This window comes from Vollenhovia emeryi, unplaced genomic scaffold (genome assembly GCF_000949405.1).
Source record: "Vollenhovia emeryi isolate VEMERY1.0 unplaced genomic scaffold, V.emery_V1.0 DF939121.1, whole genome shotgun sequence".
NCBI lineage: Eukaryota > Metazoa > Arthropoda > Insecta > Hymenoptera > Formicidae > Vollenhovia > Vollenhovia emeryi.
Window position 1 is genome coordinate 2,690,662 of NW_011967245.1, and position 27,853 is coordinate 2,718,514.

Sequence of the window (27,853 nt, forward strand, 5' to 3'; positions counted from 1 at the left end):
TACTCTCGTTCTATTTTTATTTGCGCGTGCGAATTTTAATTAAAAATCCCTTCGATAGTTGCTTTTTTCACCGAGAGTCGCGTCTAAATTCTTGCCGCACAAAATTCCACCGGTTGTCATTTCTTGAAAATTGCACGTACATACATTTCGGTGCTAAAAGTTCTTATAATAAAATATTATTCACCTCGCAACGATTCGTCGCAATAATATTAAAACATTGGCTCGATTTGGAATATTCGCGCGACGTGTCAACCGAATTCGCTATAGTCTTCACTGCGTACGTTCGTACGTAAGATACCGAAACGGAAGACGATACGGAATAGCAAAAGTGCGCAAAGTGAAGCAACGATTTCCGGAGTCAACAGAGTTCACCGATGATCGGAACAAGTTGAAACGAGAGCGAAGATTTCATCGCCATGTAAAAGCAAAAGGAAAGAACAAATCCACGTATTGTACACCGAAAGCTCTTTCCCTTGTTCGCGTTCTGTATGTTTTGTCGGTGGTGGAATTCGCGCGAGGAAGCAAGACGAATATATAGACGGTGCCTCTACAACATACGTGTACTGTTAATTACTTGGCAATTCTCAGAGCTCGCGCGCGTAAAGGCCGATACTTTTGCATTTCCGATGTTGCAGCGTCGATTCTAAACGCCTTTAGCGAGTAATGACGCGAGTCAGAACTTCGTTAACGTAGGGAGATGAAAAAAAAAATAAATAAAGGCAGATGAATATTCACCGAGGCAGAAATGTGCATAGAGGTTTCTGCAATTTGTTGTTTACCAAGCGATGTAATAAGACTAGTCTACGCGACGTAATCTGTGTGGAAAATATAGTGGATGTATAAATTTTATAACACCATATTAATAACGTCTAGTACTTCTAGGGCTAACGAGCACGGAATTCATTGACTTTTCGGCGCGAGCTCTACGATTACACTCGTCGATTTTGTACGTCGTGCACTCTGTAAACGGACTCGGGGGTTCATGGAGCCGGTCGCGTCCTCTCGCTACGTTTACGCACTTGAAACGCGTTTATCGGCATCAATTTATGTTCTTTTCCAAGCGAGACAGATTTAGAACCGAGGGAGGGAAATCCACCGCGCTGTCCCTTCGAGTCCTTTCGCAGAGCATTTAAAACGACAAAATTGGATGATAGCGACGTCCGCGCGCATCCTCCGGGATCCTCCGGTGACGTAGACGCGGTGGCGCAAAAAGGAGAAAAGGAAAAGAAAAAGAGAAAGACAGCGCGAGCGTGCCCGTCGCTTTCGTGAGAGAGAACGAATGTCACGCTTTTCACTTTTCGCTTCACGCCGGTGAGGCAAGACGCGCTGTTAACAATAAACGCCGCAAACGAGAACAGGATTCGGGGAAAAACGCGCAGCGCAAAGAAAAGAAAAGAAAAAAAAAGAAGAGAAACGAAAGTGTCAGTTGGGGCGAGTTGTGTCGTTGCTGTTCTCCTTTCTTTGCTTCATTGCTGATCTCGCGCGGAATAAAATCGCCTGGAAGCGATCCGTCGCGACGCACATCGAATATGTCGAATTTCTCACTTTGGCTCCGAAACCGGCGAAACCCTTTCGAAAGGTATGGAATAGTGTCGAGCGAGACTCATCCGTGTCAAACGTGTGCGTTAATAACGGAAGACCTTAAACGCTTTTGTACGCTTTATTAGAACGATTCTGTTTTCTCACCCCGTTGGATAATACGGTCGACTTGTTCGGAGCTTGAATATATTATTTTCAAAGTTCGAAGCGTCCGTTCGGACGCTCGTACGTGCAGCAAAACGCGGATATTGTTTATCGTGGCGTTTTATCGCTCGTTTGCGATTTCACCTCGGTCCGCGAAATAAATGCGCGCTAAACGGAAGAGAGCCCGGCCGCAAGTGCGGCAGCCGCGTTCGCAATAACGTGTCGAAGCGGCTCGCTTCTCCCTCGTAAAAGAAATTACGCTTTTACATTTCCCTCCGAATGACAAATCGCTGACATGTACGCGCGGTGTACGGGCCCCTCTCTTCTCCCCCCCCCGGCAAAGCTGCTGGACACTGTTCCGGATTTTCTCGATACGATTTAAAGCCGCGACGAGGCCCGCACGTCGTTCGCGCAAGAGCGTGGTCTCAAAGCTGAACGGAAAGGAGAAACGGCGGAAATGGCTAAAGGAGATTCTCGCGGAGAAGCTCGACCTATATGCATACACGGAGGCTGTGGCACTCGATCTTTCTTTACGTAATTCACCCTGCCAGAGAAAGATCATATATATGTATAAATGTATATCCATCTTCGTCCCGCTGTCTTCACTCTCTGACTGTTTCTTTCCCCTTATCACACTCTTGCACAGCTCCCAACCCCCCCCCTTTTGTGTTAGGTACATCTCGCTCAGTTGATCTCTCGCTCCATCCCCGCCCGCCCCCTATGTTCACGCTCTTTTTCTCCCCCGCCCCCCCCCTTCCTCCACTTTCTATTTGTCTCTAACTCGGACTCTTCTCACTCATCCCGATGTACGATGGACTTACACGAGACTCCTCTCTGGATCTCTACACACTCTGCTCCGTCTCTCTTTGCTCTACGTTACTTTAAGTGAATCCGTTACTTCCACCCATACGAATGTACATACTCGATGTCATCTACGTTTCTTTATATTATACATATATATACATATATATATATACATGCATATACGCAACTGTATGTCTCCCTGTATATACCCGCTGACAAAAAGCTGACCGTACCGTGTAAAGACAAAAAAAAAGTACGGATCTGTAAATGATCGGAAAGATAAAAGCAATAGATCCGCTGAGACGAAAGAGAAATGAAAAAGACGAAATGTAAGTTGTCCATGTTGAGCAAGTTTAGCATATTGGCCCTCCACGCTACTCTCTCCCAACTGGCACGAATTCTAGTTGTACGCTAGCGTTTTTTTCCTCCTTGGCGGCTCGTTTCTCACCTTTCTTACTTCTCTCTGTTTCGCTCTCTGTCTCTCTGTCTCTCTCTCTCTCTCTCTCTCTCCCAATTCTCCCCGTACGTCTGTGGCTGTCTCGTTGTTTAGCTGAGTGATGTTTCAGTTCATAGATCGTATACCAATTTCTCTCTCTCTCGCTCCACATACACACACATGTATGGCTCTCTATCTCTCTCTCTTTTTTCCCCCGTCTGTCCGCTGTCCTTAATTTTGGTTGCGAGCGCAGACACACGAACACCAAACTCGTCCTGAGTGATGCACAAATGCCAAACGTCCGAGCGCATTGTCATCTTTGCGACAGATATCACTTGTCGCGCGCTCGCAATTGTGATGCTGCGTACCAGCGATCGACGGCAGTGCGATCGATCGACAATTCGATATCCCACGATATGCAACGCGTTCGGCGAGCGCGCGGTAAATCAAATACATAAACGAGCATTCATCGGCTCGCCGTTCGTTCCAGGGGGAGGGGGGATTTTTTTTACCTTGGCGGAGCTTGAATGCGAGCGTTTTTATCCAATGTTCGACGACTGGGCCCGATACAAGGCGACGAAGCCGATAATCTTTAACGGCAACGACGAACAAGCGCACGGATCGCTCGGGTGGAAACGCGGGCGTTTGGTTGTTGTCACGTTCTCGCTTTTCCCTGGTATACGCGGACGCAGACGGTACGTGCGCAGGCCTTAACGGACGCCACTCCAATCGGGTGCGCCGAATGAATTTTCCTGGGGAAACGGCGTCGCGAAACGTATCACAATGCCGGCCGATTGTTATACCGGGGAAATGCGCGCTTTGGAAACAACCGTAGACTGACAATGTACATCAACGCTTGTCGCAACGCCTCTTCTTCGGCTTCAAAAGAATTTATGCGCGTGTAACGTAGCGCGAAACGGTTGTATATCGACGCAGAGAGAAAACACTTGATAAACGTTGAAAACAGGGGACAACGAGTGATGATATTAATAATCCGCCGTCTAATTGTCCGAATTTACAATTCGGACTACAACGGAATACAACGTGCCATCACTTAAGAGGCTCCACGAACAGTTCGTGACTCGTGCAAACGTCACGAAGAGCAGATTAATCTTTCGAGTGGGTCATTTTCTTTAAACATTCGATTCGTAACTTTTACTAATTTCAACGATGATCACTAAGCGGCGTAACTTATACACGACGATACCGTCTTAACACAGAAAACTTATATGAAAAGATAATGGGGGTGAGATAGCAAGTTGCGGGTTAGATTATTTCTGCCGTAATTTCTTTTCAGAATCTCATCGTCACCTTCATTAAAATTCATTTTTCACTTTCTAATTTAAATCGGGATAAAAAGATTCTCCCAGCCGCGCCCGCGATAACTTTTCTACTCGCATTACCGAGACCGCGCCTGTTAACAGAGATTGTTCGTAAAAAAAAAATAATCCCCAGGCATAATCCCGGACCCACCTTACGATCATTAATTATCTTTCCAAGTTTATATTTTTCATTTTTCATTTTCAATGATACGATTAAGGAAAGCACATCCCAATGATTATCCATCTATCGATAAATCTAAGTAAACGTTGAAATGTTAAAAATATTAGAAATATTAAACAGTGTGATAATAACGTAAATATTAAAGAATTTAATGACCGGCTTGCAATTCTCTTAATTCTAATTTTGAATTTGCACAATTCGCTCGCGACCGTTTACGTAACTTTGAAAACTTCATTTCTCTAAATTTGCTAAATAATTAAAAAATCAATTCCACATCTCTCAGACGAGTGTTCGCGTAGATACACTTCATCTAAAAATGTACCGCGTCACGTGAAAATATAGTTTCGAAATTAGCATATCATTCAAAAGTTCAGTCATGGAATTACCGTATCGAATTTCAGTTTTCGAAATTAGCGTATTTCGATATTAGATTCGTATTTACGTCACGAATTCATATCCTATTTCTGGAAACTAATATTTTGCGGCTAAATAACATTAAAACTGTGGTATGTCAATTGGTTCCCATTTTCAGTCGGATGGAACAGCAACACGATCAATTTGCATAAATAATTTCCGTTTAAAGACCGCGAGAGCGTACGTTAAATTTCCAATACTAAATTGCACATGGTAAACTACGATGGACACGCTAGTTTTAAGACGCGCGACACTGCAGTGTCTACAACTTATTGCAGCCGAAGAAGCGCGTCGCGACGATACACATGTTTGCTTGCGTAGAAAGAAACCTTTTCAGTAAATATACATATGTAAATACGTAGCAAACAGTTTACAGTTCGGGAAAACCGTACGTGAAAAGAGAAAGAGTGATAGACGATTTATGTTTTTTCGGAATGATAAAAGGCTTGGACACGCGGGAAGGCATGCGGGACTGGAATGCGGAGAAGATATGTGACGCGATGGAAACATCGGAAGTGAATACAAGGAGAGGCGAAGAAGACCTGTACATAGAGGAAAATATATAAATCGTCGGTCGTGACGAAAAAGAAAAGAGATTTGATGAAAATTAACAGAGGCTTGCTTTCAAACGAACGTTTTTCTTGACTGTATCGCACGTACAGGGTTGTAATCCAACGATGTGTGTTTTTTTTCCGTTTGATTTCGATAAAAGTGTCAAGCAGCGATTCATATTTCAATAAGTGAACACAGTTATGCCGCTTTTAACTCTTTCAAACAATTTATTGTTATTCATTAATAATAAAAAACAAATTTCCCGCATATATTGTAACATAAAATTATTTAATTGATTAATTTAATTAATATTATTAAACGTCACATAAACTAATCATAAAACGATATTAACAGCATAATATCAATCGTATTTGTAATTATTATTTAACATCTCTTTTTTTTAATATCTTTTTAAGACAAAATAATTTTAATGAAATCCGGAATATGATCACAATCCGAAAATCGGCAAAGGCAAAGAAGATTCCAGTGTTTACAAAGAAAAATAAATCTTTATGTCTTTGAAGATGTATGGGTTTCAAAATTCTGGGAAACTGGGAAAGGAGTTTTAAACTTCCAAAGGTCTTAGGAGTTCCGACATTTTTCTGTTAACTCTCCGAATATAAAGATCTTTGTGGTCTTACATCCAAAAACCTTTAGAAGTTCTAGAATTTCAAAGTATAACTGTATAAAATCCATCTGTATCGTAAAGAGAGCCAAGGGATTGTACACATTTACCGTTTATAATATCAGAGTTTCATCTCAATTTAAAGGTTTGAAATGTTTATTATAAATTAGGGTCAGTTAAAGAAAATTATTGGCCCGAATAGCTGGTTTGAAAGAGTTAAATAAAATTTCAATAAAAAGAAACGAAATGTATCGGTACTTTTCTAGGATTACATCCCTGCACACACACATACACACACACACACAATTACACACACAATTGCACACCCATAGTTGCTATATGTATATGGTCTGCGACATGGAATGGGTCTTGACACAAATAAAATTAAACCTCGAGGACTGCTCTTAGTTTGTTCACATTCTTCTTCTTCGTTTTATCTTCTCAACAAAACTCCACCGCGAAACTGCTTCTGCATGCAAAATTAACTCTGCTTCGGTCTCCTCAACAACCGCGAGTGGAGTACGAAGGTTCCATTAAAAAATGCTTCGATGTGTTCTGTCGGAGAATTTAGATACCTCTAACTTTTATTTCCTAGTCTTATCGGTATCATTGCTGTAAATTGGCTAGTGGAGTTTCTTTAAACTTAATATTATCACACGTGAAAAGCTGCTTTCAATTACTCTTCCCCGTCAATATCAGCGTTCTATTACCATCTGCTTTATATTTTGGGAACTACGGGTATCTGAATTATGAAAGCCAAGGAACGTTCATCTCCACCTGCAGGTTCAGAAATCGTCGACCCTTTATTACGATGCATTAGAAATGTTAGGGTTGATTTCCTATCTTTTAGGAACAAATTGCGAAGGAGCGGCAGGTGACCGGTCGCGTACAGATCCAGGTCTCGTACGAGGCGGAACGGAAAGAATTGGTCGTTTCGGTTTTTATGGCCGACGACTTATGTGCACGAGATGACACCGGATTCGGCTCCTTGCCGGAGGCTTTCGCGAAGCTTATCCTTGCTCCACCATCGTAAGTCCATGGACATCTCATAAATTGTTGGATTGAACACATCCGACACGTTGGTCTCCCGCCAAATCGAGTCTTGACCACGTGTAAAAACTTGCGATACCCAAGCGAAATGAAAATCACAGATTTGACGGCAATACCAAAATTAATTATATGAAATTAGGGCACGACAGATTGATTAATATTTCACAATAGTTGCGCGCAAGCGCGATTAATGTGTTTAATTGTTTCTCCAAGAACTCGGGCCAAATTGATTTCTTTCCCTTCATTTATCTTTTTGTTTACCGAGTTTGCTCTATGCTTCGACGCTTAAAATGAAAGATCGATTAATCACTTGCGACCTTCACAGTGGCGATGCAACTCCGCTGAAAACTATCGTAGCCGAGCCGACCCAGAAACCTATCTGGAACGCTACATTGTTCTTTACTGGAGTTGATGGCGAGAGCCTGATGGAACGTGCGATCGAGGTGACTCTCTGGGATTACTGTCCCGATGGCGATAATGTGTTCCTTGGCGAATGCACTGTCGATGTTCAGCGAGCGCTTGAAAATGATAGAGCAGTTTGGTAGGTATATTTTTTTTAAGAACGGAGATTGAAGAACTTGTTGCGTCGGATAGCCACAATGATCGTAATTTGATATAACTTGACAGTACTTGATTGTAAAACCGTCTATGAATTTTATTAGCTAAACCATAACTGCTATAATAATTAGAAATTGTTATAAATTAAATGGGATCGGTATCTTAAATGTTTTACAAGCATTTTTTAAGGAGTAATAATTAATTATTATCAATCGCACTACAAATGTATCGTTACTGTGTCAAATAATGTGTCAGATCATTAATGCGTCAAATGTATCATTAATGTGTTAAATATTAATCTGCCAAATATTATCAGATGCGCTATAAATGCATTAATGCGTGCAATCTCTACTTTTCGCAAATAATAAATATAACTAGATGCGCAAACTAATTGAGCGAGTTGCAGTCGACTCGATGACTAGTAACGATACAATTGCAAAAAGTTGAGTTTTCGTTAACGTTCACGTGTCGAAGTATCGCGATCTATGAAATGTCAGGTATCGGCTGGAGGATCCGCGCGGTCTTCGAACCGGCAAGTCGCCGTATTGCTCGCCGCGCGGCTCGGTATCGATGGAGGTCGCTCAGAGATTGTATAGGAAAGAGCTGCGGGATCGTAGCTACAGCGACGATACGCAGAGCGACAGCGGTAGCCCGGAGTTCTGCTTCCTGCATCCGGACCATGCCTGGCACGCCAATTCCAGACGCGGTTCCAGCCAATCCGAGCAACTCGAGATCGAGCCCTACGAGCTCAGCCGGGATTACAGCAGATCTCTGCCGGGTAGCCGCAGGAGCAGCTTCCAAAGTCAGGGCGGCACCGACAGCAAGCGTGAGTGTCACGAAAAGATTCGACCCGATACGGGTCTTCCTTTCGGAAATACAGCGGGAATGCAACGATGCGTCAGTAAGAGGATCTCCCTCAAACTAATTTCCATTAGTCTCTTGGCGGAGAGAACTTAATACGAGGCTTAATTACGAGAATATTTAATATTATTTTAGTCGGAAGGGTACAATTTTAATTACAAAGAAATGTCTTGAATTAAATTCATATCGGGCCGCCCTTCGCGAGGAAATTTAAGGAAACTTTAATTTTCAATTCTATTCTAATTAATAATTCTTAGTAATTATTGTGCAAAGTTGAGAGATGCAATAAGCAAAACAAATACCTTTTTATTATGAATGTCAAATTTAAACGTAAAGCCCATCAAATATGATATTTGTCACATCGTCGTGATATAACGTTTTTGAAATATCTTTAAATTGCAAAATGACCGTGCGCGTATTTGCTGATGACGCATTCGGTGCAAATAAACGAAGCGTAATCTTAGAACGTTAGAACTTGGGCATTTCTAGCTTCCGAAAGATTTTCTTGCCAAAATTCGCGACATCACTCGGGAATACTCGACCCAATAAACCACGTTCCGCTTTTCGTTGCAAGCTGGCCATCTTGAAGCCAACTCACCCTTCTTCCGTTCCTTTTCAAAGATGATAACGATAGAGTGGGACTATCCGTGATGCTATTGTTGGGTAGCCTCGAGTGCTGCTCGGAAGCACTTGGCACGCTTAAGTAACAGCTTCCTCGATTATCGCTATTCGATTACGTCACTTCAGCCAGAAGACGCTCGTGTAAACGTTGTAAACAACAGAAATCGATGCACCGCGAAGTATCGTGAAAAATAGCAGGCATCAAAGAAGCATTAAAAAAAAAACAACAGAAGGCTAACATCATAGAGGACGAACATCGTAGGGTTCAATTTTTAAAAAAATGCAAACCGTATAGGAACAATTAACAATCCAATAACTGTACCGACAATTATGAACTTTCCTCTATATTAGAGTTCAATTTCGTTTCGCGAAGGACAGATGAAAGGCGGCTGTTCATTGGTCTTCAATATCGCTGCTGTATGATTTTCGTAATCGCCATCTGATTGCTCCTACTTTCCTTCCAGGTGGAAGCATGGGCGAAGCCGACATGCCCGCTATAGGGCACCATAATCGCGATCGGCGGCGAAGCTCATTCACCAAAATGGCGAGGGATCCCGAGGAGATCATGGAGACTCTGCTAGCGTTGAAAGCGACCAAGAGCGAGCTCAGCAGAACGATGAGCCTCTCCGGCGACAAGAAACGCCGCAGCCGTGAGTATAAGCATTTTCCTTGCTTCGTTTGGCCATCATTTCGCTCGTTCGTTCGTCCGTCCGACTGTTTGTTCGCCTTTGTACCTCCCCATTCGTCACACCCTCCACGGTCACATTAAATGCACTTTGTGAAATACACTTTTTCTCTTTTTCTGCCTTTCTCTATTTTGTCACCGTTACTGTTGTTTAACGTCTCGTTGGTATACCATCACGGTCACCGTCACTGTCTCGTTCGATTAAGAGAATCATTATCATATCACGATCGCGCAAGATGTATGTAAGTGTGCGAGTGCGCGTGTGCATTGTATCCGACTGTACCCTACACCGTCTCACATGTGGTTGTCCGACCATATTCGTTATGTGTGCGCATTACACGAATCACTTGCCTGGGTTTCTTTTTCTCTATTAATGTTGTTTCTTTCTACCTGTTTTTTCTTTCGACTTTTAGGAGACGATTTTTGTGTTGAAAACCAAATTTTACCAACTTATTCTCACCGTTCTATGATTTTTTTTTTAAAGAAGATATTCTCATTTTTTCGCATCCAAACGAGTGCTAAAGAATTTAGAAATTTTTCGTCAAATAAAACTGACTAAATATATTTTTCATATTTTAATCTACATCATTAATTGATCGAATAATTTGATAAAATGGAAATTTTTGTTTTCATTTTAACTGTTTGGTAAGAAATTCTGGAAACATTTTTTCATTTTTATTCCTGCGTCTTATTTGTTACATGACACGAAGAAAGCAGAGTGCTTTCGCAAGATGATACCTTGATGTCTTTAATTATGCTATTAAAAGATGTTAACAAAAGTTTTCAATTTTTAAAAAAATTTTGGTACTATAGAAAATCAATCGAATGTAATCTGCAGTTCTTTTCGTTGCGTATAAATTTGATTTTATACAATCACCTTCCTAATCACATTTAGTGTAGCCCTCACCTATGTGTTTAGCCACATGACTCTTTTGTAGAATTAGGAACCTTTCTCTTTCCAACAATTTTCCAACAATTTTTGTATTTCGGATGTCGATGCAATTATTATTTATCTGTCTCGCACTATCACGTCCTGTCGACCCCGCGCGGTTTGACCGAGCGAACGATCTTTAATATACGGAGAAACTTCTCCCACGTTAGTCAAAGGCCGTATTTTGGTCCCAGTTTGTGAAATCTAAATCGGACGGAACAAAGCGGGAGTAGCCCGACCTAGAAAGGATTTTGACAAGACTACGGGATACGATCGACCACTTGATTGAATAGATTTCGTGTCTAATGTCGACCATGACGATGACCGCCTTCGATACTCGCCTCTGTTTTACATCCTCAATTGTGCCTCGTCGCTTGTCTCATCGTTCATACGCTCGTTGTTCGGCTCGGCGTTCACTTCGCTCCTGGATTTAGTCAGCAAATCTCCTTAGACCGCAAACGAGTATTCGCCAAAAGTCATCATACAGGTTCATCGAGCTGCGCGGAACTGACTCGTCGGCGTCGGATCGGAGTCGAAACCAGAAAAAGTATAGAAAGCATCTCGATTCACCGCCGTGGGTTCATCGTGAAACCTGAACAACTTCACCGTGCGACATTTCGCTTGGATCCGCTTGGAAATTTCAGGCTCCGCTCGTCAATCATCCTCCGCTTTTTCGTCTCGAGGAGTCATCGTCCCGGTCGACGGAAACACGCTCGAGTTGACGTGGTCTTACCGAGCATAAACCACCACGTTCATCCCACCTTTGTGTCTGTCTCTCGCTCTGCTTGCGTTCCACGAAGAGGTCCATGTTCTCCGCCAAAAAACCAAGCAAAAGACAAACGCGATCTGTGCTCTCTGCCCATCTGTATTTGCGATCGCTGTTGTTGCCTGTTGCTGATTGCTCGTATCGTCTCGCAGCCTGGCAGTAACGACTCGAATCCCCGCTCTCGCTATACCTCAGGCTTTTACGAAGCGAGAAACAATGTCATCGCCGCCGCTGCAGCCGCCGCCGTCGCCGATGCGATCACAATAGCGGAGAACTTGATTCGCTGTTGTGCTTCTGTACCGTTGCAGCACGTGTGTGATTTTTGCGCGCCGCGATCCTTCGCTCTCTTTCTCTCTCTTTTTCTCTGTTGCTCTCTTTCTTTCTATCTCTGTCTGTTCTTACGCTGCTCAGCCTCTCATCCACTCCTCCGAGTGTTGTTTGCCGCATTGACACCAAGTGTGCCACAAGCGATGCGCCGCTGATCGTTCTGTCAGCAAGATTATCGTATCTTCGTCTTTCAGGCTTAACGGTCGCTTCTAGCTGGCGGCTTCTGCCACGCGCCGAACGCACCAAGTTGCGATGATGATATGTTGATAGTGATGAAAATTTCTCGTACAGCGATATCGAGAATAATGATCAAAGCAGTTGATATTTAATGGCAATACTGCTGCTTTTTGTATATTAGCATACTGAATGTAATTTCCATAATCTTTGCATACCACGCTTGCCAGTACATTCTACGCCGCTGAAATACATGTTAATTTCTTAAACATATAAAAAGAATATGTATTACGTAATATGGCACACGCCGGCGGAGTTGGCGAAGTCCGGGTCACATTATTTCCACGATGTAGAGTTAACTGTACTTATTGTTAGTTCGACATGGAATTATCGTCATTTTTATCCGCCGGCGAAGATGGTGGATTTGCGTTACAAGGAAGTAGGTTTTAAATTGCGCGTGAGAAAGAAGCTGGCAAGTGTTCCTGGGGCACGTATGAAAACAATGAATTTCAACGCGACGGGACAAAGTGCTCCCCACAATTATCTCCGCTCAGCTCTCCTCGTTTTCGCTCGAAACGGCCGTATCACGCGGCACTCATCTCGCCGACAGTAAGTCGCCACGCTGTACATTCGAAGCGATCATTAAGCGCGCCCCGACGCCACCAAACGAATTGCAATCATGCTAATCAGTTTCTCGCCTGCCGACCTCCTGTCTATGTGCATCTTCGTTCACGTAAAGTGCACGGCCTCGAGCGCAACGTGCACTTTGAACTCGACGCCACACTGTATTGCTGATATATCCTTTATTATCTTGATATCCTTTCTCGGTCGGCACCGTCTGCCAATGCCAAAACTCTGAACGCTCTTCGTACTCAACTCGAATCGCGAAACACTCGGTTCGCTCGGTCGAAACGCCATCGGTCATCGTCACGACCCCGATTATCGACGACAAATCGTGGGCCACGCACGCACGACCAACCAACCAACCAACCAACCAATCAACCAACCAACCAACCAATCAACCAACCAACCAACTAATCGACCACCATCGACCACCAACAACGACAACAGAGTGCGTAGTCCCAACAGTTACTGTGTGGCAGTGCGAGCCTGTGTCTCCGAGGACCGGTAACTCGGCCTCCTACCCATTGCCGCACTCCACACCACCTCGATAAATAATCGCAAGGCACTGTCAACCAACGTTACGGGCTTCCGGTAAGACACGCTCTTTCTCTACCGCTCACTGTCTATATCGCTCTTTACCTCTATCACTCTCTGGCTATCTGTACTTTGAGCAGGAACTCGCTACCAATTTCTGCACCTTTAGTTCACCCCCTTTAACAGACGGTATCGTAGTATTTATCCTGCAACGGAGAGAGAATAAGAACGGAGCAGATTTATTGATACGTCAAACACAGATGTAGCAAAATTGATATCAGAATATCCGTTAGTTTGGAGGATCGGATGTAAATAGACGAAAAGTAGAAACGGGACTTGGACTCGAGAATTCCCGACTACAGCCTCAAAGACGAACATTTTATTTTCTTCTCGCTAATTTGTATTGCAAAAATTAACAATTCTGTCAAAGCGTTAAGTTCATTAATGGCACCACGTTTCATTCGAGGGTATAACGAACATTTTATTTTCTTTCACATTGTTTTGTACTTTTCTGTAATTGTTCCTTATTAATACAATCAATTTTATAAGATATCCGTTACACTAGCAAATTTCCAACAGAAGAGAATAAAATGACAAAATTTACATAGGCACGAAATACTTTTACAATTATTGCATAAATAGCAACTTCTCTCTACCATATGTTAACGTTTTCTCTCCCATATTTACTTTCTCCATTGTTTTATCCTATTTTGCCGTTTTACTAATCAACGACGCGATCGATAACGTACGAAGAAAATTCAAAAGAAATATCTATGCGCCAATGTACTATCGATAAAGAATACCGTTCTAATATCTCTCACGGTTCGCTTTTCTACTTTTGCAATTTAATTTTTTCCCCTCCCTTTGCGCGCACGTGCCATTAATTTGTCTTTCTCCCGATACACGCCACATTGTATTTTCCAAAGACGCACGCAATGTCATTTATCACAAGATGAAGAAAGGATAACATGTTGATAAACTCCACCGCGCGGAATATTTCCTTTCCTCTTTGCACGCGTCTTTCGTGATCCCCTATAATTTTTTACAACGAGATTAATTATACTTCTGTTAGTTTTGCAACTTCTCGGGTATGTCATTAATTTTCTGCTTGCGTTAATTGTACTCCATTTCATCTTCTGCTCTCATTTATTAGTCTAGTTAATCATTCTAAACGCCAAGAGTTAGTACATTAATTTCCCGCCATCTTCTAATTTAGCTATGTCCCTTTTCTCTTTCTCTCTCTCTCTCTTTCTCTCCCCCCAAGATTATATCTTTTGTAAATTTGGTCAAAACAACTACTTAAAAGTAATACGTGCAACATTTTTCCTGAAATTGCCTTCGTCTGACTCGGTTAACAATCGAAATTGAGTGGAACTCAGTTTAATTAGCAATTATAACTTTATTAATATACCCTAATAGTTTGACAGAAATACACGCGCACAAATTTTCTTTAGTTATTCTAACGCTCACAACTTCACGTATAACTTTCACAATTGATGGATAGATGATTAAATTTACAAGCACATGTACACATCCAAACAAACGTTTGCTCATGCAAATGTTATTTTATTTATTCAATAATACGGAAATAGTGCAATTTTTCGAGTCATCTGCAGACAGGTGAGTAGCAAACAAAATACCTTATCCCGTTCCTCACTGCAAACCCTGACGACTTCCTTTTTGCTTATCTCTCCCAAATCTATTAGAGCGAGTAGCGCTTCGGAATATTTGCCTCGGTGTATTAGCATTTATAGATAATTTGAACGCTAGCCACTTACTGCTACCACTGTTGCTACCTACAATCGTGATCTCTAGGTAAGATAAGTCGAATGCTATCGTCGTATCGTCGCACGTCTTTAGCTCTATAGTAACATGAACGTCTGACGAGTAGCACTTTACTAATACGATTGGTTTATTAACCCTTTCTCCATACTGATTATACGAGATCTTTCTACCGATTCTCTCTTTATACTGTGATTCCGAAATTGTTCTTAGTCTTTTTCATTTCTAACTGTTCACTATTTTACACACTAGTCTTGCCTATGCATATCTTTAAAATTTTCTATTCCATGACACCTAGTTAAAAATATATGTTACGTTAAAGAAACATTTATACATTATGTACAAAAATGTTTATTAACGACATTCGTACGAAATGTGATAATGTTAATGCACACATATAATGTATGGATAAGAAATTTTTTAACATAAGAATTAGAAACAAAAGATTCGGGATTTATACAAAAGTGCTTGTGCAAATGAATAAGAAATGTACATACTAAACAACCGCAACCTACAAACCTACAAAGCTACAAACAAATCGGTAGAAAATATAGTTTTGAATGCAAATCCACAGCAAGTTTAGCTACATAAATTGATCATTTCGACAAAGAGTATCTGTTAGAATTAGAATGATATGTGTGTTCTATAACAAATATGTGGGGAAGTGTAAATGTAAGAATCATAATGAGAACTTTAGAAGGAATATGTTAACAATAGAACGGGAGCTGTATTAGCTCTCCGAGCTTCTAATTATCTTATTACAGTTATCGAGACCGAACTTCCCTCTTGGTAGAGTTGAAACTCCCTGCTATCGTTGGTACTTTGGAGCCGAAGTTTGTATCTTACTTCTATGTAGAGAGAGAGAACGCGTTTGGAATTTATCACATACATCTACCTAATTCAGAAAGGTTCGGTCGTTGAATTTCACGGTTCGGTTAGCAGCTCTATTGGCGCTGATTGAATTGCTCGCATAGAAATCTTCACTGCGTATTTTTGTACAATAAAGTGGACATAACCAGCAATTTAAAGATCGACATTGATATAAAGGTGACATTTGATTTATTCTCTGTTGCAAAAGTGACGTGTGTATACAATTTCCTCCCACTTTTCCACCGTGTATGATTTTAATATATGCAATATACGAGTAAAAAAGAGCTCTCTGTTATTTTCACAATCGCTTACTTGAAGTGCCACTTAAATAAGACGATGTAACATCCCCACGAGATGTTTTGGAGCAAATTTTGATGGATATTTTTTTACAATACAACGCAACGATACTGAAATTCACGACCGAGGATGCTTTGCAACTGTCGTATTGTTCAGTAGAAAGCTTCTGTGAGAGATCTGTTGCATACAAAAACTGAGATTACAAACCCGTAGAACTGGCTATTCTGACTGGCAGGTGTAAATTGTTTTATCCAATAATTACTTAGCTGCAATCTGTATGGAAATATGCATGCGGGAAATCGAGGAATGTCAACTGCGGCGACCAATATTATGAATTATTGAGATGAGTATTGTCAATATGAGTATGTTCGATGAATAAATAATATCTTGGTAAAACCGGTTCGCGCTTGCTCGTGCAACGCCATACAGCTTGCAGCCGGTCCAATGTGATCAATAGTGTGAGAAGATCTTTTTCAACTCGTAGGGCGGGGTGAGCGCAAAGACAGCGTCATGGAGATTCCTGAGAGATTTTACGATCGAAATAGCGAATCCGACGAGGACGAGAAATGGAGGTACGCGATCCATCTTTTCGTGACAAGTTAAAACGGATCAATCACTCTGGTCTATTCACATGTTCAGTGCGTTTATTATCAATTCATCAATTACGCTTTATATCATCGCGTCGTTGATATTTTAGTCCGTTCGCCGTACACGCGAGAGGAGCGGACGCAAGCTCGGGATCATCCCGCATTGATATTCATTAAGTTAAACATAATTGAATTTGTAAGGCACCAACTTTTGTTATTGCAGTCAGCCGGCGAGAAACGAAAATGGCGTCGATCTGAAACTGGGTCGCGGACAGTTGCTGCCGAAAGGATACAAAATAAGCAGTGGTAAAATATCCGTTCCAGCCCAGTAACCTCCTTGAGATTACAAATTATTTGTTTCCCCGCGAAAATATTACATATTCTCACCTCTTAGTTCTAGCCACGATGTAATTTCCCACATTATACTTGACTGCTATAATTTTGCTCAATCGATGGCGTCACGGAGCTGAAATTCGCATTTATATTTCATTTAATTTAAATCTCGAGAATGTCTATCCTAGCTTTATTTCGTTAGAAACTTATTACAATTTTCGAATACTTCCGTACATACTTGACCGTAAACGTTGCAGGAGCACAGAATGGCGAAGTACAGCTGGGCTTCTATATGTGCAAGGGAACTCTCGAGGTCGAAGTTATCTGCGCAAGGGATATCTGTCCCGAGGAGAAGGACGAGCCAGGTAATGAGGAGCGTGCCTTCCTCCTTTACCGCTGTTAATTCCTCCCCATTCGAGTTATTCGTTTCTGTTTGCACTTACTATAAAATTCTAGCAACGTAGTACCTTTGAGATCCTGCCGGCTATCTATCCTCGCGCGGGCGTTAATTTCGTACCCGTTACTTTTACAGGGTGCGGGTGTTCGGTCTTGATTATTCATGCATTACTTTAGCGTTTAGAAACAAATTTCCGAGCGGGCGTTCAACGCGCCGGTTAATCGCAACGACCTACATCCGCTAACTTGTTAAGGCTTATTAAGGTCGAAGCTGCAGTAAAACCAGCGCGTAACGTTTTTATGAATATTTTAAAGATAGCTAAAAGCCATTAGCTCAGTTTTAAATATTTTAATTGGCAAAAAGATTCAATAAGATTCACGATAACGATACATCTTGCCTTTCCTCCTTCAGGGACGTCTGATCATTTCTATTTTTTTTTGGTCTTCTTCTTCTTCTTCCTCGTGTATTAGGCTTAGAACCTGTTTTATCCAGTCATCGTTCTGGTACTTTGAGCATTTGCTTTTACTTTATCTTCGGTAGGCTGCTCACCTTGCCGGAAACCTCCCATCTGGAGGAGTATACCTTATACTCTCGGTGGTTGCTACTTTCCTTCGGGAGATTCCGAAAAAAAACTTTTCGTTCACTTGCTCACCAAGCAGCGCACATTTCTCTGTGCCACACTCGCCACATTCTATTTTTTGTGTTGCTATGAGAAGCCAAGTGTCCCTTTGCTCTACATTTTCAATTGGAAGTTCACGAGAGAAGACAATTCTTTCTACACGAAAGTCGAAAATGTCAGATTTTCAAACCATTTTCCCCCCCGAGTATTGACAGACGAAATTTTTCTATCCCTTATCCGTAGATACTTACGTGAAGACGTACTTGCGCGAACGAGACGGCGACAAGTGGTTGCAGAAGCGCAAGACTCGCGTGGTGCGACACTCGAAGACTCCGCAGTATCGGCAGACGCTGAAATACGGGCGCTGCGACACCCTGCAGAGCAGGCACTTGCTGGTGATGCTGTGGGAGAAGAAGCAGGGCTTCGAGAGCAACCAGGGGCTGGGTGGCGCCGAAGTGGACATCGATGTACTGCCGCCGAAGGAATTCATCTTCGATTGGTATCCGCTCTTCCCGATCCACACCCTCGGCACGCACAACGCGGACTCGCCATGATGGCTAAGGGAAAAGTGGGCCCTCGAGGCCGGCGAGCTCGACCTCAGATTGAGCCTTTTGCTCAAGGACGAGGGCGAGCCCGTCGTCAAGATCATCTCTTGATGGAAATCGTGGCTGATCACGTGGCAATGCCGGCTGGCTCGGATACAACGCGATCGCGATCCCGGCGGGGCAACGGCATTTCTTATTATCACAAGTCTTTGAGTGTAGCGACGAGGCTCACGTTGTTCCAGAAGGCGAATAGTTTGCGTCGACGAAGTTTCAGTCTTTCTGTGTTGCCGCGGCTCTTCAATTATAACTTATATTCGCAACAGCGGATGTATTCAGGTAAAAAGATACTTTTCACTCGACCTGCTGCAATATATATGAATGTTAAATTAATTGGCACTCGTAATTTGGCTGACGTTAAGTCGATTAACGTATCCTATAATTAATTGTTAATTAATCAAATGTGCAAACAAACAAGTAACGAACGCGTCTGTCAGCTGGATTGCTTCATTATTTATAAATATTCATAAATAAATATAAGATAGAGGAAAGGTGTATTTCTAGAGTTGGATAATTATCGGAATATTATAATAAAAGTTTTTATCCTTTCTTCTAATATAAATGTAAAAATTGAAACGGTTGTCGCGGAGCGCAAGAGCTTCAAATTGCTCATCGCGATGTACAAAACGCGATTCTCAAAAGTAATAAGATCAGTCAGTAACCTGAATCGATTATACCAAGTGCTGCACGACAAACTTAATTGAAAAGGATCATGCATAGCGTATAACCGGAAGACAATCAACTTCAGATGGTTTATACTATTGTTCAAGAAGACAATCAACTTAAAAAAAAAATTGTAGAAAGACATAACGCTTCCATTGAATTTGCAAGCTCCCGCTTACGGGACGATGTCAGCGTCAGCGTCGTCGCATCTAAAACTCGGCAAAGAGAGAGAGAGAGAGAGAGAGGGGGGGGGAGAGGAAAACATAGGTTCGAGAGAACCGAGTTCCTTCGATTAACGCCTTTCGTTATCCGCGAGAGTACTCGCAGTGACTTTAGCAATAAAGGTGTACCTGTGCAAGTCTTGCTCGCACGAAACAGCAGGGACAAAGGGAGGAAGGTGAGGAAAATTTATTTTTCGAGCAACTACAGAGACGAGTAGAGGCAGCCATGTATCCTGATGGAATGACTAAGGGTCCATTTTTCCCGAAACAAATATAATACCGACGTCGAGCGCGTCGATTATACGAAGCGAAGCTCGATCGACATCTGTCGCCGGCGGCGGTCTCACCTGGTTGATCCAGTCAGTGATTCGATCGAATTTCGCACTTACTAATTCAAATGTCGATACTTGAGGGTCTAACGGGGATATAGAGCCTGTTTGATCTTTCTACGTCGACGAGGCATTTTTCAGGACTCGCGTTCTGTTTTCAATATAAATATTCGATTTGGAATGCGGAACAGAAGTGTGCGAAACTATAGCGAACGATGACAATCTTTTTGTCCTGCTTTTACGATCGACGTGCAATTCCGAATTGTGTTACGTTTCGTTGTTCCCTTACATTACATCTGCCACCCACATAAACGTTAATTTGTACAAATATTATATCGACATAAGTCGTTGCGAAACAATCTCGAATTATAGAAATTCAGAATTTTTGTACATGACGTTCCATAAAGTTCCAAAAAAAAGTGACGAGAAAATAGAAAACAACCGAATCGAATGAAATGCCTCGATCGACGAAATTATTAAATGCTTTAACTATTTAATGGTAGACAATCGTTTCCAGGCTCGCTGGCCGAGCCGATGATAAGAAAAAAAAAATGGAACAATTAGCTCGAGGTGGTGGCGAGACGAGCGGATGAGTTCCCGGAGGTAACTTCGCGGCCAACCTGAATAATAACCAACCAAACTCGGTGTTTAGAAGTCGCACAATTTTTGTAGCTCGTAGACTGATAGGCGGGACGGACAGGCGGATCTCTTCGACGTTTCTCAGATGTAACACTGACGTCCCGTTTTGCGTAGCGTCTCGAAGATCACTGTGACTCCACGAAGCAATCTCAAGCAGTTTCGATTGGCTACGAAAGGCAAGGAGTGAGGAGAAAAATTGGCGGAGAAGAGACGAGGGCAGGCACGTATACGGCGAAAATTCTAACACGAGCTTAATCTATCGCTTCGGGACGACTTACGATGATTCTCGGGACGTGTTGATGTGAATGTTTAAGTCCCACAATGTCCCGCGACGAGATTAGGGGCATAATGGATTGTCCAGAATTATTGCGCTTACCCCGCCCGAGTAATTAGTGATAGGTAATAAACGTGATAATATCGTAACAGAATTAATTAACGACCCGGCAGCATCCTCACGATATGATCCACGAGTCCCGTCGTAAGCGATTCACAAATTTATCATCATGCTGAAGTGTGACGCGCGCACAGACGAGTGGAACTGCACGCGGCGGTACTTAAGTGATGCTGCGTGTGTATGTGTGTGTATAACGTGAAGCTCACGGCGTCGATATCGACCCGGGACGTGGTATACACACGCACACACCTATATAAATAAATATATATATTATATACTATAATATATTATTACAATCCGCGGGGAAACTGTAACGAAGGATAATCAAAATGTACATGTGTTTAAATGATACGATTAAGGATAAATACAAGGTGTCACTGTCCCACATCATTAAAACTCGGTGTTAACGATGTAGATGTTTAAGGGATGTCAACGAAAGTCCAATCGAACATTTCTTTTCGCAAGTCCCTCGAAACGAAATTCTTAATGACGGTACACATGTGCGGTTCTTACATTGGTGTAATTTCGTTCTTTCCTGTACGTGCGTCTTCGTTCGATTACACCTTTTTGAAAATATTGCGACCTCGGTTAAGTATCAGGCTCTAACTTTTCTTACGACAACTTTTACCTGTTCATCATTGACATCGGTTCTCTGAGATCCGATAGTTTGGACAAATCTTGCGATTCCTTTGACAATTCTTTTTCTGTAATCTGCAAACGGCGGACGTTTGATCGAGAAGACGTGCGAGCGGAATCGCGAGCGCCCAAGCATCAAGAAAGTAATTTTTTACTTAAAAACGCGCAGAGCGGGAAAGCCCGGCCCGGAAAAAAAAAGAAGAAAAAAAAAGACACTTTAATTACGGTTGTGCTATTCACGCATCTTTTGTCGATATAATCGCTACATCAGTCTCTCGCCTCGAACGCCAGCGACACGCCTCGCAAGACTCATAAACGAGACGATTGTGCCTTTGCGAGGGCTACGTCAGATATATCGTAGAAAAAATAACGTCTCACGAATATAATCGGTCTAGAAGCATATCCGATGTCATGAATATATTAAACGACACAAATATTCGAACTTTGCTGTAAAACAAATTACGCATTACTTCATACAATCTCGTACGTGTATTTTATTCATTATGTCATATATAATACCGGTCTTAATAATATTACTTATTAATATTAATAATATTACGCATTCGCCAAAGTCGGACAATTTTAATTGACACGCGACTCGTAATGCAATTAATTAATTTACTTTCACGAGTGAACGATAAGTTAAATACGAATCGTGTTAAAGAGACAAAGAAATAAATTCCAAATACGATACCTTGCGTAAACAGAAAACACAAGCGAAAGAGATATTTGTAGCGGGGGTGAAGGAAATCGGCGAAACTTTCGACGGAAGGTCACGAATTAATTCGTGCAAATGCATTTCGTCGAAAGTTTCCTCACACGGAGATCGCATGGACAATCTTCTCGTACGAATGCAATCATCTATATTCTAGACGGAGGACTTCTCTCCTTTGTAAGTAGCTGAGCGCATTCTAAACAAGTTTTCTACTAGCCTTGGAAGTGACCTAATAAACTATTACGATCGTTAGTTATCGATGCCGTTGTTATCGTTACTACTATCGCTGCTGCTTATTCTCTTCTTGACTATTTTAGACAAATTAATAATTATTAGAGCTCAAGATGAGAATTTACATTTCGTAACGGTATTAGTTTTAAATCACACTGTCAGTGATCTTAACTGATAAAATTGCAAATGACAAATTAATCTCTTGTTCTTCAAATTATTTTTACCTTTATTTATATCGGCCCTGCATTCCTTGGGTTCAAGGATGTCCTTTTATATAAAATTAATATTAATTTTCTAATTAAACACTTTCTTTTACTTTATATATGCAACATCTTACATTTGCACACTTAAATAGATATGAAAAAATTAAATTGGTAATTAAGTACCACACTTTCTGTGTGGTTACGATGCTCCGAAGAACAAGAGATTAAATTGTATTTGAACGCCGCGCTTCGCTCATTTCTCACGCGTCTCTGGAGATCTTCTAGCGGTCTAGTTTTTCGACGAAGTTCGAGCTTACAGTAAAATCCGTATCTTATAGTAAAATCTAGACACGTGTCATTCGCTCGGATAGAGAGCAACTACGATTTTTCTACGATACAGAACGCTAGCGTCTTAATGTAGAGCATGACCTGAGTCTGTTTCACTTATTGTCTCACGTCTAATTATGACGAACACCTACATACACAAGGCACACACGGACGGACGGATAAACAGATAAGCGGACAGGCAAATACACACGTGCACACAAATACGTTGTATCAATCTTGACAATCGAAACTATTGATCCAAACTTACGCTATCGATAGAAGATAATATGTGTGTGTCTCGCGTACTTATTACAATTCATACCGTGTATACATATACTGCAGGTCGTGTGTAAAATATTCCTAGTGACGAGCACACACAACGCTAATTATTGCGTAATTCTACGCTCGGTATGTGGTAAATTATCAGGTCAATCAATCGCGGATAGAAACATTCCCTGAAAAATTATTGATGAACGTTGAAGGAAGTGGGCTTCCTTCCTCTCGAGACGAAATGGATATTGATGCGATCGGCCACCACGTTGAGAACGCTGTTAATTAAGAGTTACAAGCGACAGCCTCTTCCCTTACATATCTGTGTTGTACTCGTTCTAATGTCTAACTGTAAGTGTCAGGGACAATCTCACGGAAGTGCGCGCGTGTCTTCACGTGGATCAAACAACAATGGCAAGTTCTCCAGCCTGCGTAGCAGGAAGCGTGCTCATATCGGCGTTTCGGCGATGGAAATCGATCCTGTATCCGCTCGAGTTTGCTTAATTCCTTAAGTAACGCTGTATTACTGACACTAAGGACTCGTCGGAAGACCCTTAAATGGGCACACGATCGATTTTTCTACGCTTTACTTTGTGACGAAACGCTGTGCGAGAGGAACGAAGTAACTAGCCATTTGCCAGTTGTACAATTCTTTTTCCGTCTCATTTCCGTCACGTTATGATTTTCGTCACCTTGCCACATTTCGCGGGAAAGGATTCCCTCGCGGGAATTTAAGCGATCGACGATAACGACGATCACGATCTCCGTTTCTCAACAGCGAGTGCTCAAGTACGGCCTAAAACCTAATATTCGAACGAGTCGCAAAAGGAACGCTTGATCCTCGTAGATGCGCGATTAATTGTTACATACGTACACCTGTAAGTACTAGCCGTTAAACTGATGATTTGTAAAATGTGTAATTAAAACGAAGCGTGCGGCTTCGAGAGGGGAGGAGAAAGGCGAAAAGCGGAATCGTATGTAAAAGATTTTAAACGAGTTACAATAATCATTCGGGACCCAAAATAATTTCGACCGCAGAACAACTAGGGACTGGTAGTTAAATGTCTTTAGCGATAATTAGCCTGCAAAACTTAAATTAAATTTGACTAGAGCGATTTATCGCTAAAAGTACCCCTCTTCGATTAGCAGAAAGCTCTTGGTCTCGACTAATCGACTTCTTCTCACGTTCTACGACATCGTTTCGCTCGAGATAACTCGAGCGATTCCCATATACTAAAGCAATCGAACTGTTTTTTCCAATATTCTCCGAATTTCGTCTTTCTAATATATCGCTGTCGTTAGTGACTGTAGATACTTAAAGAAATTAGAATTTATAAACTTAGACACGTTAAGGAATTCTGCCATTTTCTCATCAGCCATAGGGATGGCAGTTAGAAAACGTTTCGCTGGTGTACAGCAAACTGATTTCCTTCGTTTGTGACACGTATTGTGAGTTGTCCCAAGTTTAGGGAAATTTATACAAAACTTTATTTATGAAAGCCCACCTTTTTGCGTAGTGGGTGCATAAAGTAGCGAGTACGTACTGTACTTATAGAAATTGTTGATATCTGCTTGCTCTTAAATGAAAATTACTAAAGTCACTCATTGCTTAATTTTATAATTTAATTTTCATAAATAAGAGAATTAATATTGAACAAGTGTATCCATATTTACAAATCATATATATTTAATACAACCACTTTTAATCATAAATTCTACGTATTGAATAATTTTAAGTGACAACAATCTCTTCTAACGTAGCCGCATAATTTTTATTAATTAAATCTCTGACATCTGTTTGAATATAATAAATGGCTGACAACGTGTCGGGAAGCACTGAAGAATATCAACATAAATAGAAATATACTACGGCCTTGTAAAGCCTTGTACAAAACGGGCAAGTGTGTCGACGATTCTTCTTGCTTTGTTTTACTAAAATTATTAATAGCGATTAAAATTCCTATAAGTTTTACGAGCGATTGCGCGTGATCGCTCCGCGCTCATGCACACTTTCACGAAAGTGATAGTTCGCAAAAAGAAGCGCAACAACGGGAAAGACACCCTTAATATATAGCTAAGAGACGTAGATACGATATGTTGTCACACATATATTAAACTCAATGTGATGTTCCCTGCATGTTGAATGTTGATCGTCACGTATGTGGATTAGAGTCACAGAGTGTGATAGAATTGCGGGTTAATCAAGAGTATGGATAATTAGTGGTTAAGCGAACTGCGATATCATTTTCTTTCTATTGGTTTTGTGGCGATTAGCGATCACGAGGCAATTTTAATTGTATTAAACATTGATTGGTCGGTAATGCAAAGAAGTCCATAGGTGAAATTTATTCTCAATACTGTATGCATATGCATCTGTATTTACTGAAACTTTAGTTACAAAAAGGAAACGGCTCCGTGAGTGCACAAGAACATGATATTTTAAACGAACGATATATTTTAATTGATTGCTGAAGAATTTTATTTTTAGAAGTGGGCAGGTAATTATAGAAAATAGCAATTATCCGAGAACACTCTTGATGGAGTGACGTTCTCAGTTTCTAAATTTCTAATGCAAATTGAAAGACTAATATTGTTTCAGAAGTGTCTCATAATCGACGAATCAAAGTTTTTCTTAATAATCGAATAATCAACTTATTTAACTGTTAATTATCACCAACATGTAAGTCTCTCTTTTCGTTCGCACCGTTGAGTAAAGCCACAAAAGTACCTGATATGACTTCCACAATTTTATCTACAAGAGAAGTTCTGTACGAGACAAACGAAAAACATAGCATTTTCTATTTAAAGATATTTTCAAAATATTAACAGCAGACTTTACAACGTTTATAGCGCCTACCTAATAATCTTCTTTGATTCTAGAATACGTATATTTTTTGTATTCAATATTTCCACTTGTGTAAAAATGATGAAACCCGAAGCGTCATTGCACACATTTGGTAACATGAATGATTTCTAATCGATGGCAAATAGGATAAGAATAAGGCAAGAATAATAATGAAGAAAGGGAGGAGATGTAACTAAATAATAATGTAGCAATTAGAATAGATATTATTATTAACTTCTTTAGTGGGGGAAAAAAGTTGTATTTTTCCATATGTCAGGAGAACGAGAGAGAAAGAGAGCGAGAAAACGAGTTCTATTATAGTACAACATTGTATGTAATATTTTTCTGGAGAAAGTACAGGAAGGACCATCGTATATCTTGCAAGATTGAAATAGTTTCGATTAGCCAGCGAATAAACTAGAACAATAGATAGATTATTGATAACGTTAGCGCAGTATGCTTCGCACCTCAGAATTAATTTTTTCAAGTTGAAAAAACCGACTGCTGTGTTAAGAATGACACGCAAAAGAAGGTTATGCGAAATGATATACATATAAAGATAAGGATTGCCAGATTGATAGAGTGTACAGTTGCTTTATACGAAACACCTGTTATATGAAGGAACAAAAGAAAAAGAAGAAGTTATAGCCGGTTTCTATTTGCCCCTCGTTGAAATTCCGTCGATGATTTATAAGTAGCAAACTTTTACATTTGGATTCAATCTCCCCATCTATTTTGTTCGCTTCAGTGTCCCCCGTTTAACATTAAAATTTAATAAATTACTCCTCGCTTCGATGTGTTGGACATTAATGTTCGTGTGTATCGTGTATAATGAAATACTGTTAAGTATGCAGGTGTAAGATTAAAGATTAAACCTTTCGTAGGAAACGAGAGGCCTGAATATTTTTCGTTCAATACGTTTAACACACGCGGAAACATCCCGTCCTCGCGACGCGGCAATTTGGATCTGTTCGTTTTAATTGCTATACCTACACATTTGTCTCTTTCCTACTTTCGCAACTAAAATCCGAATACGCTTACTCCGTTTGAGACGCATAAAGTGCAAGTAAAATGACCAGATCTAACGGCGAAGAACTTGAAGGATGATTGATTTATAGTATGCATAACACGCGCGTGCGTGCAAGTATACGTCTATGTGAGTCTTTTGAGTTCTTCATCCATCTGCTGTTTCTTGAGAAATGTATGGATTTATGTAAATCTCTTCTATTTTACATCTATTTACATTTCTTTTCCCACCACACACGTGCAACACGCGCGCGACACACACACACATATACAACATACATCTTGTGTGAAAGAAATGCTGCATATTAAGACAAACAAGACAAACGTTAGATGATTAAAGATGTGAAAAAAAGCGAGATTGAATTGCTGCTCGTTCCTGTAATTATCAGAGACATGTTTTGTTCTCATGTAAAGCACACACACCAAAATAATAAATATTTTTTGTCGACGTAATCACTTATCGTCATTACCTCTCCCGCTACGTTTCTAAGAAAAAGCGAGCTAAAATATTCAAAACTACAAATAATTTAGGTAATCTATGTAAGATAACTCGATTAAATTAAATGGATAAATTTCCGAAATGTACACATCCCCGTTATTCGTATGATGAAAATGTATAGAACCTAAAATGTTAAACTCTGTAAGATCTCAAACTTTTGTCCAAAACATTTATTTTCCGTATATACCGGGATATACGTAAAAAACTACGATTTTTATTA

The 27,853-nt window shown here is 40.9% G+C and overlaps 1 protein-coding gene across 6 annotated transcripts in view; it reads left to right on the forward strand.

The window, feature by feature from the left end:
* Positions 1-27,587, forward strand: part of LOC105570226 (regulating synaptic membrane exocytosis protein 2) — a 178,968-nt gene extending 151,381 nt beyond the window's left edge. For 3 of the 6 annotated variants that reach the window (XM_012027275.1, XM_012027276.1, XM_012027277.1), the window contains exons 16-24: positions 6,868-7,046; positions 7,393-7,608; positions 8,123-8,451; positions 9,572-9,757; positions 16,582-16,669; positions 16,908-16,990; positions 17,275-17,382; positions 18,277-18,532; positions 20,602-27,587. In XM_012027275.1, the coding sequence (XP_011882665.1) occupies positions 6,868-7,046; positions 7,393-7,608; positions 8,123-8,451; positions 9,572-9,757; positions 16,582-16,669; positions 16,908-16,990; positions 17,275-17,382; positions 18,277-18,532; positions 20,602-20,674 (1,518 nt within the window). In that variant the 3' untranslated portion in view covers positions 20,675-27,587. Of the gene's footprint in view, positions 1-6,867; positions 7,047-7,392; positions 7,609-8,122; positions 8,452-9,571; positions 9,758-13,061; positions 13,206-16,581; positions 16,670-16,907; positions 16,991-17,274; positions 17,383-18,276; positions 18,533-20,601 lie in introns of those variants that run through there. The other 3 variants (XM_012027278.1, XM_012027280.1, XM_012027279.1) reach the window with 3 other exon arrangements.
* Positions 27,588-27,853: the final 266 nt, after the last annotated feature.